At 40.5% G+C, this 15,801-nt stretch overlaps 1 protein-coding gene and 1 long non-coding RNA gene across 12 annotated transcripts in view; both read left to right on the top strand.

Moving 5' to 3' along the window:
• Positions 1-6,316, top strand: part of AAK1 (AP2 associated kinase 1) — a 151,662-nt gene extending 145,346 nt beyond the window's left edge. For all 11 annotated transcript variants that reach the window (XM_033947974.1, XM_033947981.1, XM_033947975.1 and 8 more), the window contains one exon: positions 1,898-6,316. In XM_033947974.1, the coding sequence (XP_033803865.1) occupies positions 1,898-3,045 (1,148 nt within the window). In that variant the 3' untranslated portion in view covers positions 3,046-6,316. The remainder of the gene's footprint in view (positions 1-1,897) is intronic.
• Positions 6,317-10,777: 4,461 nt separating this feature from the next.
• LOC117363110 lies at positions 10,778-11,817 on the top strand. Its single transcript, XR_004539976.1, has 2 exons — positions 10,778-10,848; positions 11,722-11,817. It is a non-coding gene; the product is annotated as an uncharacterized LOC117363110 (long non-coding RNA).
• The last annotated feature ends 3,984 nt before the right edge of the window (positions 11,818-15,801 follow it).

Below are 15,801 nucleotides of genomic sequence, written 5' to 3'. Positions count from 1 at the left end.
AATTGCCTACCCCTGCACTAGTAAAAAAGGTAAAATCATTATTGTATTTTTAAATTCAATTTCTTGACTAGCTCCATTCCCTTAATTATGTCACAGCTCGTTTTGTTTGGCCTGATGGGGAGGAGTGTGGCTTCTGAAAGCTGCTCAAGAAATCTAAATTAATCCCCCAAAATTGTATCCTGTTCTTTTGTGTTTTGACCTGTGCCACATCTCTTTTGAGTAAGGAAGCAACATCATTTCAGCTGGACAGACTGTGGAGAAGCCACATTTCAAATGGAGGGCTTATTTAATTGTCCTCTTAAAGATAGGGTCAAAAGTGGCAGAAACCATGACTGTAATGACTTTTGGGGATACTGGGGACAGAGATGGGAGGGAAGTGGTAGATGAAGAGTTGAGTTATAAGGTAAAACTCAAGATGTGGAGTTTGTGCTAGGTTGCATACAAAACTGGACGACAGAATTGGGCTATTTTGGCCTTGAGTTGTCATCATTACTGTGTTTAGTCAGTTGATGTGCAAGAAGGTTTGTCACTGCTAAATCTAGATTTACAATACAATAAAACATGATGGTGATCCAGACTGTGTAGACAACACACATGCAAAGACGTGCTTTCTTTTTTTAAACCACATATTATTTTATCCTGGAAAGAATCCCTTCAAAATGTTTATGGGTGTTGCTGGTTGTATCTCATGCCTTGAATATTCCTTTCTGTTGGTTTGTTCTTTTGCTCTGCTCTACTTTGTAGAGACATTGGTCTGCTGACCTAGATATGTTTCCCATCTTGTAAAGACACATATACATTTAATGAACTGCAGACGCTCTCACTGGACTCAGACCTACAGTTTAATTTTTCAGTTCATGTCTTCACGCCTAAAGTAATTTATTTTTTATGCTATTATCAAATGCAGTTATTCACTAACAGAATCTTGCTCTTCAGTTACATATCTGCAATTGCCTTTCTTCCTTTCCTTTTGCTAACATCTGCCCCCCTTGACATGCTTCTAGCCTGCTAACCTTCCCTTGAAGGTAAGATTTTTTTGCATTCTGCTAATTGTCTCTGAATTGTTAATTGAGAAAATAGAAATGCAAGCCTCACGGTGGCCATGCTGAGCACTGAAGAATCAGGATTTGACCAGTATGTCCCTGGTGGCTGATGGTGGTCCAGTGCTGTCATTATTATGCATGTAGGGAAAATGTGTATGTATGCTAGATGGATAATTTAAAAGTGAAAGCCTCTAAAGTAGTTAATGTAAGGATTAGAGATGCTCTGTTCACACTAGGTGATATTTATGGTCATCCATTGGTTTGATGATTATTAGTTGACTTTACATGCAAGTATTTCATCTCGCACAACGAGAGGAGGAAGAGAAGTTTGGGGGTTTTCCTCAAAGCACATCCAAAAGTTAGTTTCAGATTGACAGCGTGATGCTTAACAACCTTGCACCTGAAAAACATTGGCTCTTATGAAGACTTAACATTCAGAGTCCATATAGATTTGATATTTTTAGTTTGCTCTGCCTGCATTTTTGAGATAGGACCAGTGCCTCTGAGAGGTATGGATAGCCCAGTGGCGGTCGTGCATCTGTGGCCTCTCTTAAAGCAGTCTCATTCCCCAATGTGTGATGAGTCTGCTGCTACATAGGTGATTAAAAACAAGTAGAAAGAGAAACATTAAGGGCTGATAAATCTGAATGTCTGTCTGCTTAACATCTGTAAAAAGGTGGTGGTTTTTAAAATATCTTTCATTCAAGTTGTGAACCATATGTCATTGTGCAGTGCATTCATGCTTGAGAAGTTTCTTCATTTCTCATTTGTGTTGTCATGTAACATCTCCATGTAGTTTAAAAACAAATTATGATGTGAACAGGTTGGCTAATGTCTTGTTTTTATGCTTCTAGGTCATCAGCGAGAATCAAAAACTTACCTTGATGTAGTTGCTGAGCAGCTTAAAGGATCAGTGTCTGATGGACTTCCTCTGGACAAGAACATCTGTGAAATGGAGGGCAAAACTGACTTTTTGGTACGAGGTGGCCCTTCAAGTACTAGCTCATTCCACAGTAGTGAAGGAGAAGGTACAGATCAGGAGACGGACATCTTGGATTGTAGTGGATCCAGACCTTTGCTTATGGATTCTGAAGAAGAGGAAGAATCAAATAAATTGCAGCAGGCACCCCAGGAGACTTTGCGAAAGATCACCCATAGTCATCAGCAAGAGGCTTCCAAAGATGCCCACCTCTATCCAGCTGCGGTAGAAGCTCCTCTTGGATCTTTTCAACTACCTGTTAGTGATGTCTTTAAAATACCGGATGTCTTTGCCACTGCTCCTTTCAAGGACTCGAGAATACCTGAAGATGATTTTGATGTCTTTACCAAAGCACCATTTGTTGCCAAGAGCAACAGTGTTACTGGGCAGCTGGAAGAAGCAGATGTCTTTCTACAAGCACCATTTACAAAAAAGAAAACTACAGAGGAGATGGCTGTTCAAAGTCTTTTATCTCAATATGTCAATAAGGAGATTCTTGCACCAGTTGCCATGACAGGACATGGTCCCGATGTCAATCCCACAGTCAGCCCTGTGTTTCAAAATGTTGAAGCATGCCCGGGAGCTTTGTCTGTAACTCCCAAGGTTCTGTATTCTTCCATAAATTTTAATCAACAAGAAAATCTTCCCCATCATTCCGTAAGAGTTGCAGAAAACCAAGAAATCATTCCGCCACAAGGTACCTCAAAGGAGTACACAGGCATTCAAAATCACCGAATCCAAGGACAGGAACTTTCACCCGAAACCTTAATGGATTCAGTGGTTAATAAACCGTTTATCCCACAGTCTTTAGCTAAATATTCCCGCCATTATGGTCAGGAGGACAGGCATACTATTGGAGTGCAGCCCATAGCAGCATATAAAGTTGTTTCTCAGACCAACAAACAGGCTATAGCGGGTTCAGTTTCTGTAGCACCTCTGTCATCTAGAACTTTGAAGATGCCCAATGCTGACCCATTCACTTTAGCGCCTTTCCCTTCCAAATTGGGGAAACAGAATCCTTAAGTTACACATATACAGAAAAAGCAATGCCTCTGATTAGGCTTTGATACGGTATCTGTAACCTTGGAGATGTCATTTATTGTAGTAGAGCAATAGCTATATGCCCTGCAATCAGAAGTAAAGTTGCAGTGAATTTCTGGTGAACACTTTCTACTTTTTATGTTAGTGATGTTACAGGCTGTTTATTGCCATGGATTTATTTGTGTGATTTCCAAATATTATTTCAATAGTATCCTTTGACCCTTTTAAAATATTAAAAACAGCCTCAATCTGCACTCCACTTAGGAAGAATTTGTCAGTCCAGTTCGGAGCTGTTAATGATGGTTCAGTTACCCACCTGCTTCATGACCTGTGTGTATTAAGGAAATGTACTGAAGCATGCTAGTAGATTCTTGCAGGGTATAAAATATGGTTTTGCATTAGGTAGGAAAACAAATGTAATAGGCACTCTTTTATTCCCGTTTTGTCATCAGGTCTTGCAGCTTGACTGCTAAGATTTTTTTTTTTTTTTTGTAAGCATATTGGGTCATTATAATTGAGTGACTCTGGGTCAAAAATGATGTAGCTTAAATAAGTTCATCAATATTGTGAAAATTCAATTTCTGTTTTAAAAAAAACAACAACCCCTATGTACATCTTGAGTACTTTGGAGAGTACAGGTTACATGCCAGTAAGATCTCCTACAATACCTATTAAGGGGCTATCTTAATACCATAACTTACTACCTTCCCCATCCCGTCTTGGCTGTACCACAACTTACTACCTTCCCAATCCCGTCTTGGCTGTACCAAATTATGTTCTCTAATATTTGGGGTGGTCTTTGGATATGTGGTATGCTAACCTATCTCCAGATCAACACTCCTTTAAGAGTGTTGATGGGGGAGGGAACCTGAGGTCATGTCATGTGTGCTAAGTTCCAAACCATGAAAAAAAAATGCTTCGTTTCAAAAATAAGTCTTCTCTGTGGGGTGTGCAGTGCTAATTTCACTATTCTACACCTGAGGTTGACCCTTTCTAGTTGGTTTATCAGTCAAACAAGTGCGTCTCTTAAAGCGTGCAGAATGCCAGATAAATATTGTTCCTTTCTGGTTAACTGTCTGTATAGTGGAACATTGCAGATGTTGGGCCACTACAGGTTGTGGAGAGCGATAGTTCAGTTGCCAGCACGTGGCTGTTGCGAGGTCACAGGAGAATCCTGCAGAGAGCACAGTAATTCCTATCTGCCGGATTGTAATCTTTTTAACTAGTCTATCTTGCACTGCTCTGTAATATTGGATTTCCTGTCCTTGTTAGAATACATACTGAAGACATTACTAACTTACCCCTCCCCTTATACAAAGCCATGATAGCGGCTGCTGCTGCAGTATTTGCTCTGACACTCGTAGGGATTTAATGGGTGTCGGAGCGTTTGCCATGCCACTACCATGGTTTTGTAAAAGGGGTTTTAATGCCTTGCTTGTGATACTAGTGCATAGCACAGACACACCCTCCGTCCTGGTTCTCCACTGATATCTTTTCCTGAGATGCTGATATTTTTTTTTAAGCTGTGTCCTCTGAATGGATCCTGTTTAGAGGGAGTTCCAAATAGGAAAATAGTAAATTTTTGTTATGTTCAAATTTATAGTTTCATTAGGGTCATTAGGGCATAAACAGGGGGTGGGTAAGCAGAGTGGGCAGACTTGATGGGCTGTAGCCCTTTTCTGCCGTCATCTTCTATGTTTCTATGTTTCACTTAAAATAATAAACGCCGTGGGAGTAACCTAGGTGTGGGAGTAATTTTTCCCCCCCACCCTTATTTAGAGATGCAGTGTCTCGCTGATAAGGATCTTGGAAATAGTGTTCATTGTAGCTATTTGAAGAAGACCATATTGAAGTAGAGGAGACAAGGTGAGTTTTATAGATTTGTTTAATCTGGAAGCTCGTGATGGACTTCTGTCATACTAATAAGATGAAGCATTGATGGCCAGCACATGTGGCCATTATTATTGCCAGTTTCTGTGGTATATATCTAACTAAGAGAAACTTAGAATATAGAAGTAAGATCCTCCCATTTGAAAGCTTCAGAGTTTGGAGATTATTTACATTTGTCATTATATGAAGGTTCTAGAATTTATTTTTTCCTTGAATGCTTTATTTTCCACAGGAAAGAATAAGGTAATTCAGCATCGATACAAACAGGCAAACAGTAATTTTTCTCAGTGAAAGTCTTTGATGCTAGCTAAGGATGGGGTAGAATTAAGTGCTGAAGCCCACTTGTACCTGTTAGTTAGTTACACCTGGGGGAGGGAGCAGTTGGGCAACAAAGCCTCACTAGTTTATAGACCAGTTGTAGGCAGCTGTGCTCCACAAGCCAGTCAGATTTTCAGGATATCCATATTGACTATATACAAGGTGCATCTACATGTATTGGTTCTAAGAACAGGCCTAGCAATTTATAGATGGGTGGGGCACTGGTATCTTCATAGTATGGCACTTTACTCCAGTAGCTGTCCTCGAGTGAATACGCCTGCAGTTAGCCGATCGGCAGTAAGTCTCGACCACTAAAGCCACATGGGTCCTTAACATACCACATACTAAAATGAAATCGGTACTTGCATTTTGAACCTAACAGATCCATCAGCAATTGAACATGGTGCTTTGAAAACTGATTTACTCTAAAAGCGACTCATTAAATGACAGTAGTTAAGTACTACTGATCTATACCAGATGCTTTTCCTACCTGTTAGTGCCGCATGCTGCCTCCCCAGAGTATCCAGCTGCTCAAGCAAGAATGTGAGCTGGGTTTCTAGGTTCTTACTATCACAAAACTTATCAGTGCTGGAAGTTGGGTCACTTAGTTTTCCAGGCTGTGAGTGCCTGCTTTTGCTTTTATATGGTAAGAATCGAGTGTGGATGATGGGTCTTTGACCTGTCAGTCTCAGACCATAGAAAACTAAACACCTGGCCACTGCTAGCTGCTGTTCTTTCTGAATCGGAAGTTTCCTGCTCATGGTATCAAATTTGCTAATTTTCTCTTTGAGGGGTATATTTAGACCTCTGAATTCTGTAGAATAGAGGTATCTATGATTTATATAATGTAAACCAAAAATATTTCAACATATCTAACTGAAAACACGAAATAGCACATGTCCTGGACATACCACAACCAATTAGTGTTTCATGCCTGGAATAAATTTGCATGTACTTAGGGCTCCTTTAACGAAGGTGTGCTAAGCATTTTAGCGCACGCTAGCCGAAAATCTACCGCCTGCTCAAAAGGAGGCGGTAGCGGTTAGCGCGCATGGCAATTTAACAAGCACTATTCTACGCGTTAAGGCCCTAATGCGCCTTCGTAAAAGGAGCCCTTAGTCTCTAGTTTATGCAAATTTCTCTCATGCGTATTCATTATAGGTATTTGGATGAGCTGTGAGATCCCCAGGACAGATTTGGGGGGGAGGGGGGGGCTCATTACATGAGCTACTTTTTAAAGGGAAGGTGAGACCTATTAAATGTGAACTCTGCTGAGATGCCCCAGACACCTGCTGAAAATTGGGCTGATAGGCTTTTGTTTACATCTCCTAGATCTTGCTGGGTGTTGTGCCTTTTTATGTACTTACACTTGATCAGGCAAATGGAAGGACCTCTGGCACAGCACTGCACAGTACATCACTCCAGGGCATTGTTTCCCTTGACTATAACAGGTTGCCCAAATTTAAGTGCCATTTGTGAGCTTAAATCTTTAGACTACTGACATCCACACACGTGTATACGTATGTGCATAAATTATAGTACCAAGCCCAACAACTATCCTGTAAGTATGTGCTAAAAGGGCTGATCCCCCCCCCCAATTCTGTATAGGTTGCTCCAAGTTCGATGTACAGTTTCAGGTGTGGATTGTAGATCTGCATTTAAAATAATTGGCTAAATTGGTGCTTACAATCAATAATTGATGTTAAGGTGTGAATTGGCACCAATTACTGGTTACATGTAGATCTGTGATCCACGCCTATTCTATAACCCGCATGCCCAGTTCATCTTGTGTGCAACTACAAAGGAGTCGTCAAGGGTATTGCCAGGATTTATTCTTATTTAAATATTTTCAAACTTTTTTTTTTTTTTTTAAATTTAAATAAAGCTTATAAAATATGAAAGGCAGTACTCATCTTTGACAAATCTAACGGCAGGGGTAGATTCTCCGACCCAAAAGCTATGATTTGCTACTTTTTTTTTTTTTCAAGAAACACCTTTCTTAGCCGTCATCACCACCCATGCCTACAAGAAAGGGGTTTCCTTGAAAAAGCAGTAGCGAAACATAGATTCTGTGTCGGAGAATCCACTTCTGCCGTTAGATTTGTCAAAAATGAGTACTGCCTTTCGTGTTTTTTATAAGCTTTATTTGAAAAAATGTTTGAAAACATTTAAATAAGAATACTTGAGAAATTTTAATTTATTGAGAAAGTAGTTGCTAAGGAGTCTTATGACCGATGAAGAGGCTGGTGCATGAGCCTCTTAAAAAATCAAGCAAACAGTAGTTTAAACAGCAGCACAGCTGAGGCCATAAATATGCTTTACTCCGTATGAGCTAAGTTCGTGTTCTTGAAAGATGATTGGGGATATATGATGTCTGGCATAGTAGCATTAAGCACTGTAAAGTGCCTATAGAAACTTAGAAACATAGAAATAGACGGCAGATAAGGGCCACGGCCCATCTAGTCTGCCCACCCCAATGACCCTCCCCTACCTTTCTCTGTGAATAGATCCCACGTGTCTATCCCATTTGGCCTTAAAATCAGGCACGCTGCTGGCCTCAATAACCTGAAGTGGAAGACTATTCCAGCGATCAACCACCCTTTCAGTGAAAAAGAATTTCCTGGAGTCCCCGTGCAGTTTCCTGCCCCTGATTTTCCACGGATGCCCCCTTGTTGCCGCGGGACCCTTGAAAAATAAGATATCTTCTTCCACCTCGATGCGGCCCGTGAGCTACTTGAATGTCTCGATCATGTCACCCCTCTCTGTGCGTTATTCGAGTGAGTATAGCTGCAACTTCCTCGTACGGGAGATCCTCGAGTCCCGAGACCATCCTGGTGGCCATTCTCTGGACTGACTCCAGTCTCAGCACATCCTTACGGTAATGCGGCCTCCAGAATTGCACACAGTATTCCAGGTGGGGCCTCACCATGGATCTATACAATGGCATAATGACTTCAGGCTTACGGCGGACGAAACTCCTGCGTATGCAACCTATGATTTGCCTTGCCTTGGATGAAGCTTGCTCCACTTGATTGGCAGTCTTCATGTTCTCACTACGATTCCCTCGCTGGTAGGCGCTTTAACTTGAATGTTGTTTTTTGCTGTTTTAAACGGCGTTTCTCAATTAACTTAGGCGCTGTTTATAGAATTTCCCCCTTTTTGCCTAAATTTAAGGGGGGGTGTCAGAGAGGACAGGCATTGGTGACATTTCTGCATTTAGGGGTCCTTTTATTAATATGTGCTAACCGTTTAGCACACGCTAAATGCTAAGGCGCCCGTAGAATATGATGGATGCGCTAAATTGGTTCGCGTGCCGTAATTAAAGGAACTCCTAGTTTACAGAATGCTATCATTTATGTTAGTAAACGTTGCATTTAGGGGCCCACATTTCTGCCAGCCATAGCCTTGTCATAAATAAGAACATAAGTAGTGCCTCTGCTGGGTCAGACCACAGGTCTGACCCTAAATGTGCCTAAATGTAGATGTGTTGATGCAGACTTACGCTAGTTTTCTTTAAAACCACTTAAAATAGGTTCCCAGAGCATGTAAAGTAGGCACCTAAATTCTGACGACCTGTTGTGGAACCGCGCAATGTGTGTGTAACACATGAAAAAAAACCCCAAATCTGTACATGTCCAGTAGGAATAATTGATCTGGCAAATAAAATAAACTATCATTGTTGGCATCCTATTTTCTCAGAGGGCTCTCAGTATAATAATGCTAAGGTTACACACTGAAGGGAAACCAAAAGACCCTGTGGAGTGACGATGTTCCTGAAATGGACTTTATTGAAAATGTAAAGGTTCCAAAAATCAACGTAAACAATCCACATAAAAGTAAAATGAGCCACATAAAAACCTTAAGGACCTAGTCCGCTGAGAGCATAGGACCCGACACGGTCCGTGTTTCGACAAGATGGTCTTCTTCAGGGGTCCCTGATAGTCCTAAGGTAGTAGATACATGGAATAAACAGTCCAAAAGAACAATTGTGTGGAAATTTGCAGAGAACGCGCTGCATAAATCAAAAGCAATATTACCGGTTACACACTGTACAGAATTGGCTTTCAGGACAAGATGTAAGTTGGTGAAGGTCAAGGACTTTAACAGGAGCATGAATTACTCAGCAGCAGAGTGTCTGTGCTGTATAAGTTATGTAACCGGGTTTGTTTCCATGTACTGGACTTTGTGTGATTTTTCCACCTAAGTGTACAGAGATAACTTCTTGGGGTCTTTTTTAAATCCCCTGAATAAATGTGTGGGTTTTGTTTTTTAATTTTCTTATCATCTTGAAAGGTCTCACTCGTGCAATAGATTTCCTTTCTGCCATCAAAGCTGCTTGGTGTTTAAGACACCCTCGTTGGAAAATATTTTCATAATCAGTGGCGTACCAAGTGGGGGGGAGTGCACAGCCGGCCAGGTCCGGGTCCTCCTGCAACTACTGTGCAACTGGACCTGCACCTCCTTCCTTTCCCTCAGTCCGTGCCACTGCAGTCTTACCTCCCCGCTGCTGCTACTAATCACCGACAAGAAGTCTTTCTGACGTCAATTCTGACTTCAGAGAGGATGTTCCGGATCAGCCAATCACTGCCTGGATGGATGGAAGTGGACAGAGAGAGAAGAAAGGTACTAGATGGAAGGGTTAGAGAAAGAGGGTACATGATGGAAGGAGGGGATAAATAAAAGGAGGACACATGATGGGGAGAAAAGGATTGAGTTAAGGAAACACTGGAGGGGTGAGGGAAAGAGGTGGCAAGTTTTAGGTAGCCAGTAAAAAAGGAAATTGATGAGAGGGTAGTAAGAATGTAATCTAGACAGATGCAGAAAATAAATTGAAAAGGAAAATGAGGAAAAAAAGGGATTGCAGAGGAGAGGGAAGGAGAGGAGAGAGATGCCAGACCAATGGGGGTGAAAGGAGAGATGGAAGGGGCATAGGAGAGAAGATGCCATATAGGGGAAGAGAGACGGCAGACAGTAGATGGAAGGAAGAGAGTTACAAGAAGATGAGGAAAGCAGAAACCACAGAAGACAAAGGTAGAAAAAAATTTTCTATTTATTTATTGCTTTAGGAGACATGCGTCACTGTTTCTGTGGAGCATTGTATGCAGAGTCCAGCTTCTTGCTGGTTCAATTTAACCTTTGTCTATGTATTTCTATTTTATCCCCCCTTTTACAAAACTGTGGAGCGTTTTTCAACGCCAGCCGTGGTGGTAGCAGCTCTGATGCTCAGAATTCTATGAGCGTCAGAGCTGTTACCTCCGTAGCTAAAATCCACACTACAGTTTTGTAAAAGAGGGAGGGGTTAGTTTGTGATTACATATTCCATACTAGGCGAAGGTGTTTTGTATTTTCAAAAGACATGTTTTTTTGTTAGGATTGACTGCAGGATTGATCTGTACTAGTCTGGCTTGTTTAGTTTTACAATGGGTGTATTGATGTACTGCTCATTGCAGTATGTAAGATGCTGCCTTTTCCTAGGTACTCATGTGTGATGTGTGGATTGTTACTAAAAATCATGTTTTCATACAGATAGGGGGGGGGGATCAAAAAATGATGGACCCTGGGTGTCACATATGCTAGGTATAAACTACACAGTTGTATTGGAAACCAATGTATATATAAGCAACTCTTCCAATAGAAGACAAATATGGTCATGAGATGTTCTAAATACAATTTTTGCAGAAGCAGAAAAGAAGATAGTATCACACTGAGTTGCTCTAAAAGAAGGAAAAAGCCTCAGACAGGGCCCTCCCACCTCCACAATGGTGGATCTTCAAGGTGGTTAAGCGGTAACCTCATAGGCAAAACCTTCTTGATGAAATGAGCAACTAAATCATAAACTGTGCTTCAATAAATGCTGAAATAGATAGAGGCAAAACAACCACTTATCTTAGAGCTGATCGGCACACCGACGAAGGCCAGCGTTTCACCGACAGGCTACATCAGGGTGTGACCCGACCGATCAGTCTCAGATTGTGTTTCAGGGTTTTGCATTTCCCTATCCTGGTGAGAACTTCTGAAGGCTGGCCAGAAGTTAGCTGCTGTAGCTGGTTTCCTTCTCAGCTTCCCCTGAGCTTCCAGTCCCAGCTGTCTCTCCGATCTGAGACTGATCGGTCGGGTCACACCCTGATGTAGCCTGTCGGTGAAACGCTGGCCTTCGTCGGTGTGCCGATCAGCTCTAAGATAAGTGGTTGTTTTGCCTCTATCTATTTCAGCATTTATTGAAGCACAGTTTATGATTTAGTTGCTCATTTCATCAAGAAGGTTTTGCCTATGAGGTTACCGCTTAACCACCTTGAAGATCCACCATTGTGGAGGTGGGAGGGCCCTGTCTGAGGCTTTTTCCTTCTTTTAGAGCAACTCAGTGTGATACTATCTTCTTTTCTGCTTCTGCAAAAATTGTATTTAGAACATCTCATGACCATATTTGTCTTCTATTGGAACATATGCTAGGTATGCCACTATTCATAACTTCTTAATGTATGCTGCTCCTATATAGTATTTAGAAAGGGGTCTACGTACCAAAGGTTTCTATATTGTGTCTATGGGGAAGAAAGGTTTGTTAAACTAGAGCCCAGAATAAGCTCTGACTTGATACGATGAGGACAGCTCTCAAGTGCATGTTGATAGATAAAAATCTCAAGTGGATACTGGAAGTTTTGTTTTTTCTGTATGTTCATTTCTCCTTTCCTTTTGGCACCATTCTAGCAACTGGAGATGGTTGTGAATTTAAGATGTGGCCACCCAAACCGCATGGCACTTCTTGCCAATTTGTTAAAACAGCCAAAATGTTCTTATTTAAAAATGTACTGTTGGATAAAGATAGTTGCACGTTCACAGCCTCCAAATAGAGGCTGTTCAGCATGAATTGCCCTTTAATAAAGGCAGTGTGAAACGCCTCCTTTTCAGAGCTTGCCTTGCTTAGCTACATACACAAGATGTTAATACCTGGCCCCAATTGATCCATCTGTTTGTGGAATTTAGATGATCAGATTATTTATTGCATTTAAAACTAGATTTAGGTAAGTCCCACTGTGATTTTTCCAAGAGAGTTGGAGGAAAAGGGTTTATGGAATGAACCCTAGCAAGATTTGTGCATCATGCCTGTATCTGTGGTGGAGTTGCACTTAATTTTTTCCCCTCCTCTCTTGCTATCATTTATATTGCAGAATGCATAGAGTCTGTTTCTTTTTACTGAATTGTTCTTTTATTTTTGTTGCCAAGCACTGACTAAGCAAATTCTCTGTCATTATCCTACCATGTGAAAAAAAAAAATGGACAACTTGGGTTTTGAAAGACAGATTTCTTGATGGCAAAATGCAATTATCCAGTTTAATGCAAGGATGCTCTGAGCATCTACAATGAATTCTCATCGATATCTCTGCATACATATGTCTTGAGAACAAAAATTAGTTACCTTGAAATACAGGCTGGGGACAAATATTGAGCATCTTGATTTAATTTTATTATGGCTAAACTAGTTTTGCTTATATCCAGCCATTTTGCTAATAATAACTATTACCCACCTGCCCCCCCATACACTAAGTGAAAAATATAGGATGACCAGTGTATATTAAGAAACTACTGATAAACTTTTTCAAAGTTGTGGAGAATGTAAAATTATGTATTAGACTGCTTCAAGTTCCCATTGCTTGGTCAGAATGTATTTTTTAAAATCAAGCATTCGTTTTTATTGTCCTGCTCCTTTAGACTTCCAGCTCAGAGCAACCCTCTATTTGATTTACAATGCCATGAACCATTACTGGTAACTATCTGGGACCCTGAAATTAGTGACCATGCTTAGGCAAGGGCCACACAACCTGGCTTCATCTGTAACCACAGTACTCATATACAGTATCCTGAATCTGGCTATAGAGTGTGATCAGTGCACGATAACTGGGGTCTTCCTGTCTCCCCCCTCCAGTCTTTGAACTGTTTCTTCCCTAACCCAAGTTGCTTTAAGAATCATAATCAAATTTGGCAATCAAACATAGAATTGTGTGATACAGCGCTCCACAAAGAGGTTCAGTGTGACTCTGGAAACATGAAGATGCATGTCTGTTCATCATCACAAATACAGAATTCAGATATTCTGCATGAGGATTTTTCTTCACTCGTCATAACTAACCTGTGCTTTAATGACTCTGTTGTTGTTGCTGTTTTAAAATCAAGATTTACTATATTTTTTTCAAGCTTTGCTGTCTTAGAGTTGATGTTGAGCATTTGGTTTTCCCAGGAAGAAAATGATATCCTTGGACCATGGGCTTATATGAGCATGCAAACTGTTGTCTTAGTTCTTTCCTCTGTGTTCTATCACCCCTGTTTTGCTTTGGAGTCAGAAAGACATGACCAGGCCAATAAAAGATCTTATCTATGATTCAGACCAGGCCATAGCCAACAATGTCACTGCTGTCTAAACTCCTGCTTTGAATGATATTTCTGAAATATTATTTCAGGCAAATCAGATGTGGTGTCTGTGCATCTTACTCTCTCATCCTTTAAATGGCATGCATAATTATAGAATAACTTATGCATGTAACTTTTGCTATTTAAGGACCAATTACTTAAGTATCAAAAATTGGCAATAAATTGCTGTTATGTGCATATATGTAAGTTATAAGCTAATTTTATAAATCGCAGGTGCAGTTTCTATAGTGTGCACCTACAAAGGAGGGCATACACATAGGTGGGTCATAAGTGTTCTATTTTGGTGCGTGCTTTATAGAATACTTTCACTTACACAAGCAACTGCTTTATGTATGTCTGCCATAGAGCAGTTGTAAGTGGTCACACCTGATCTAAGGTGCGTCATTCCCAACATATGCTAGTATTTTTAAATGACTTTGGCATTCAGATTTGTTGTTTATAGAATACTGGCAAGGCGCTCACTTTTAGGTGGTAATCATGCTTATGTTTTCTGTTAATAGCAGGAGGTACTGCCTGAAATAATTTGCTCTACCTTCTCTGACACCATCCAGTATTCCCAAGACTTCAAAGCTTGAAACATAAACAGAAGTTAGCAATGAGCTTTAAGCTGTGTGAGTGTGTTGCGTTTACAGTCTTGTGATCTGTGAAAGGCATGGTATGCGAGTTGGAACAATGAGCTGTGTCGGCTCTCCCAGCCATTTTAATGAAAGTCTTGTGGTTACAGTAGTAGTTTAAATATTTTGAAATCAAGTTTGACAAATGGGTTGTAGGCAATACCTTAATTCAGTGCTTCTCAACCCAGTCCTTGGGTTTCGGGATATCCACAATGAATAGGCAGGAGATAGATTTGCATAACAAGGAGGCCGAGCATGGAAATCTCTTTCTGCATATGTATTGTGAATATCCTGAAAACCTGATCTGCTTGGGGCTCTCAAGGACTGGAATTGCCTTCTCCTGGCCTACAACATTTTTTTGAACCCAGTGGTTCCCAAACCTGTCCTGGAGGAACCCTCAAGACAGTCAGGTTTTCAGGATACCCACAATGAATATTCATGAGAGATCTGCATGCATCTCTTCCACTGGATGCAGATCTCTCACATGAATATTCACTGTGGATAGCCTGAAAACATGATTGGCTGAGGGTTCCCTACCAGGACAGGTTTGTGAATCGCTGCTTTAGATCTTTTTAATGAAATCAAGTTAGAACCTGTAAAGGGAGTTTTAGTGCAGACATCCTTGCAGATCATTGTAGACAAAGGCTACAAGTATCTCAGCTTCCACCAAAGATGGTTCACGCTAAATTTGTTTTTATATATTTAGATATGTTTACTGTACCCTAGGAACTCTAGAAAAGTTGGGATCCAGGAGACTAGAACAAAAAAAAATGTCATGCATATGGTATATTTCTGAATGAAGCTAGAATAACATGATGTGAAATGTATACAGAAGATTGCAAAATGTTAGCCGAAATGTCTGGTGCATTTGTCTATAACCTGTATTGTTGTAACATATATATGTATTTGAGTTAGTGTTTATAAGCAGTGCAAAAACAATTCTGTGATTTGCTAATATCTTGGATTTTGCAGTATTAGATCACACAAGTTAATGTATCCTTTAGTATCCGTAGACTATAAACATATTCATTTGGACAAGGATTAAACCTAGCTAGTACTTGGAGCCATTTTTTTGTTCTTTTTGGGGAAAAAAAAGGTAGTGATTGCTCTCTTTCTGTCCCACATCAACACTGCCATTTTTCTTTTGAAGGCTGAACTGGAAGCTTGAGAAATGGTTTGAAGTCACCATTTTAGAATGTGAAATGCTGGAGCAGTGCTTCATTTGGAACCCCTTTCCAGGCACATGAAAACAAACAGTGTAGGAAATACCTCTGACTTGCAGACTACTTAGAGATCTGTTATTGCACTTGTGGTGTGAGATGCACATACCTGATCTGTATGAAGAAATGTCCAGAGTTGTAAACTCATGTACATTTTATCAAAACCTACAAATAAAAGAAAATGGTTTCTGATTGAATTGTAGTTTCTTTGATTCACACTATCACTGTTGTGCTAGGTAATTTTTCAAATCTATAAATGCAACACGTATTAT

Source organism: Geotrypetes seraphini, chromosome 6, assembly GCF_902459505.1.
Source record: "Geotrypetes seraphini chromosome 6, aGeoSer1.1, whole genome shotgun sequence".
NCBI lineage: Eukaryota > Metazoa > Chordata > Amphibia > Gymnophiona > Dermophiidae > Geotrypetes > Geotrypetes seraphini.
Note: the sequence above shows the minus strand (reverse complement) of the source record. Positions and strands in the feature narration are given on the sequence as shown.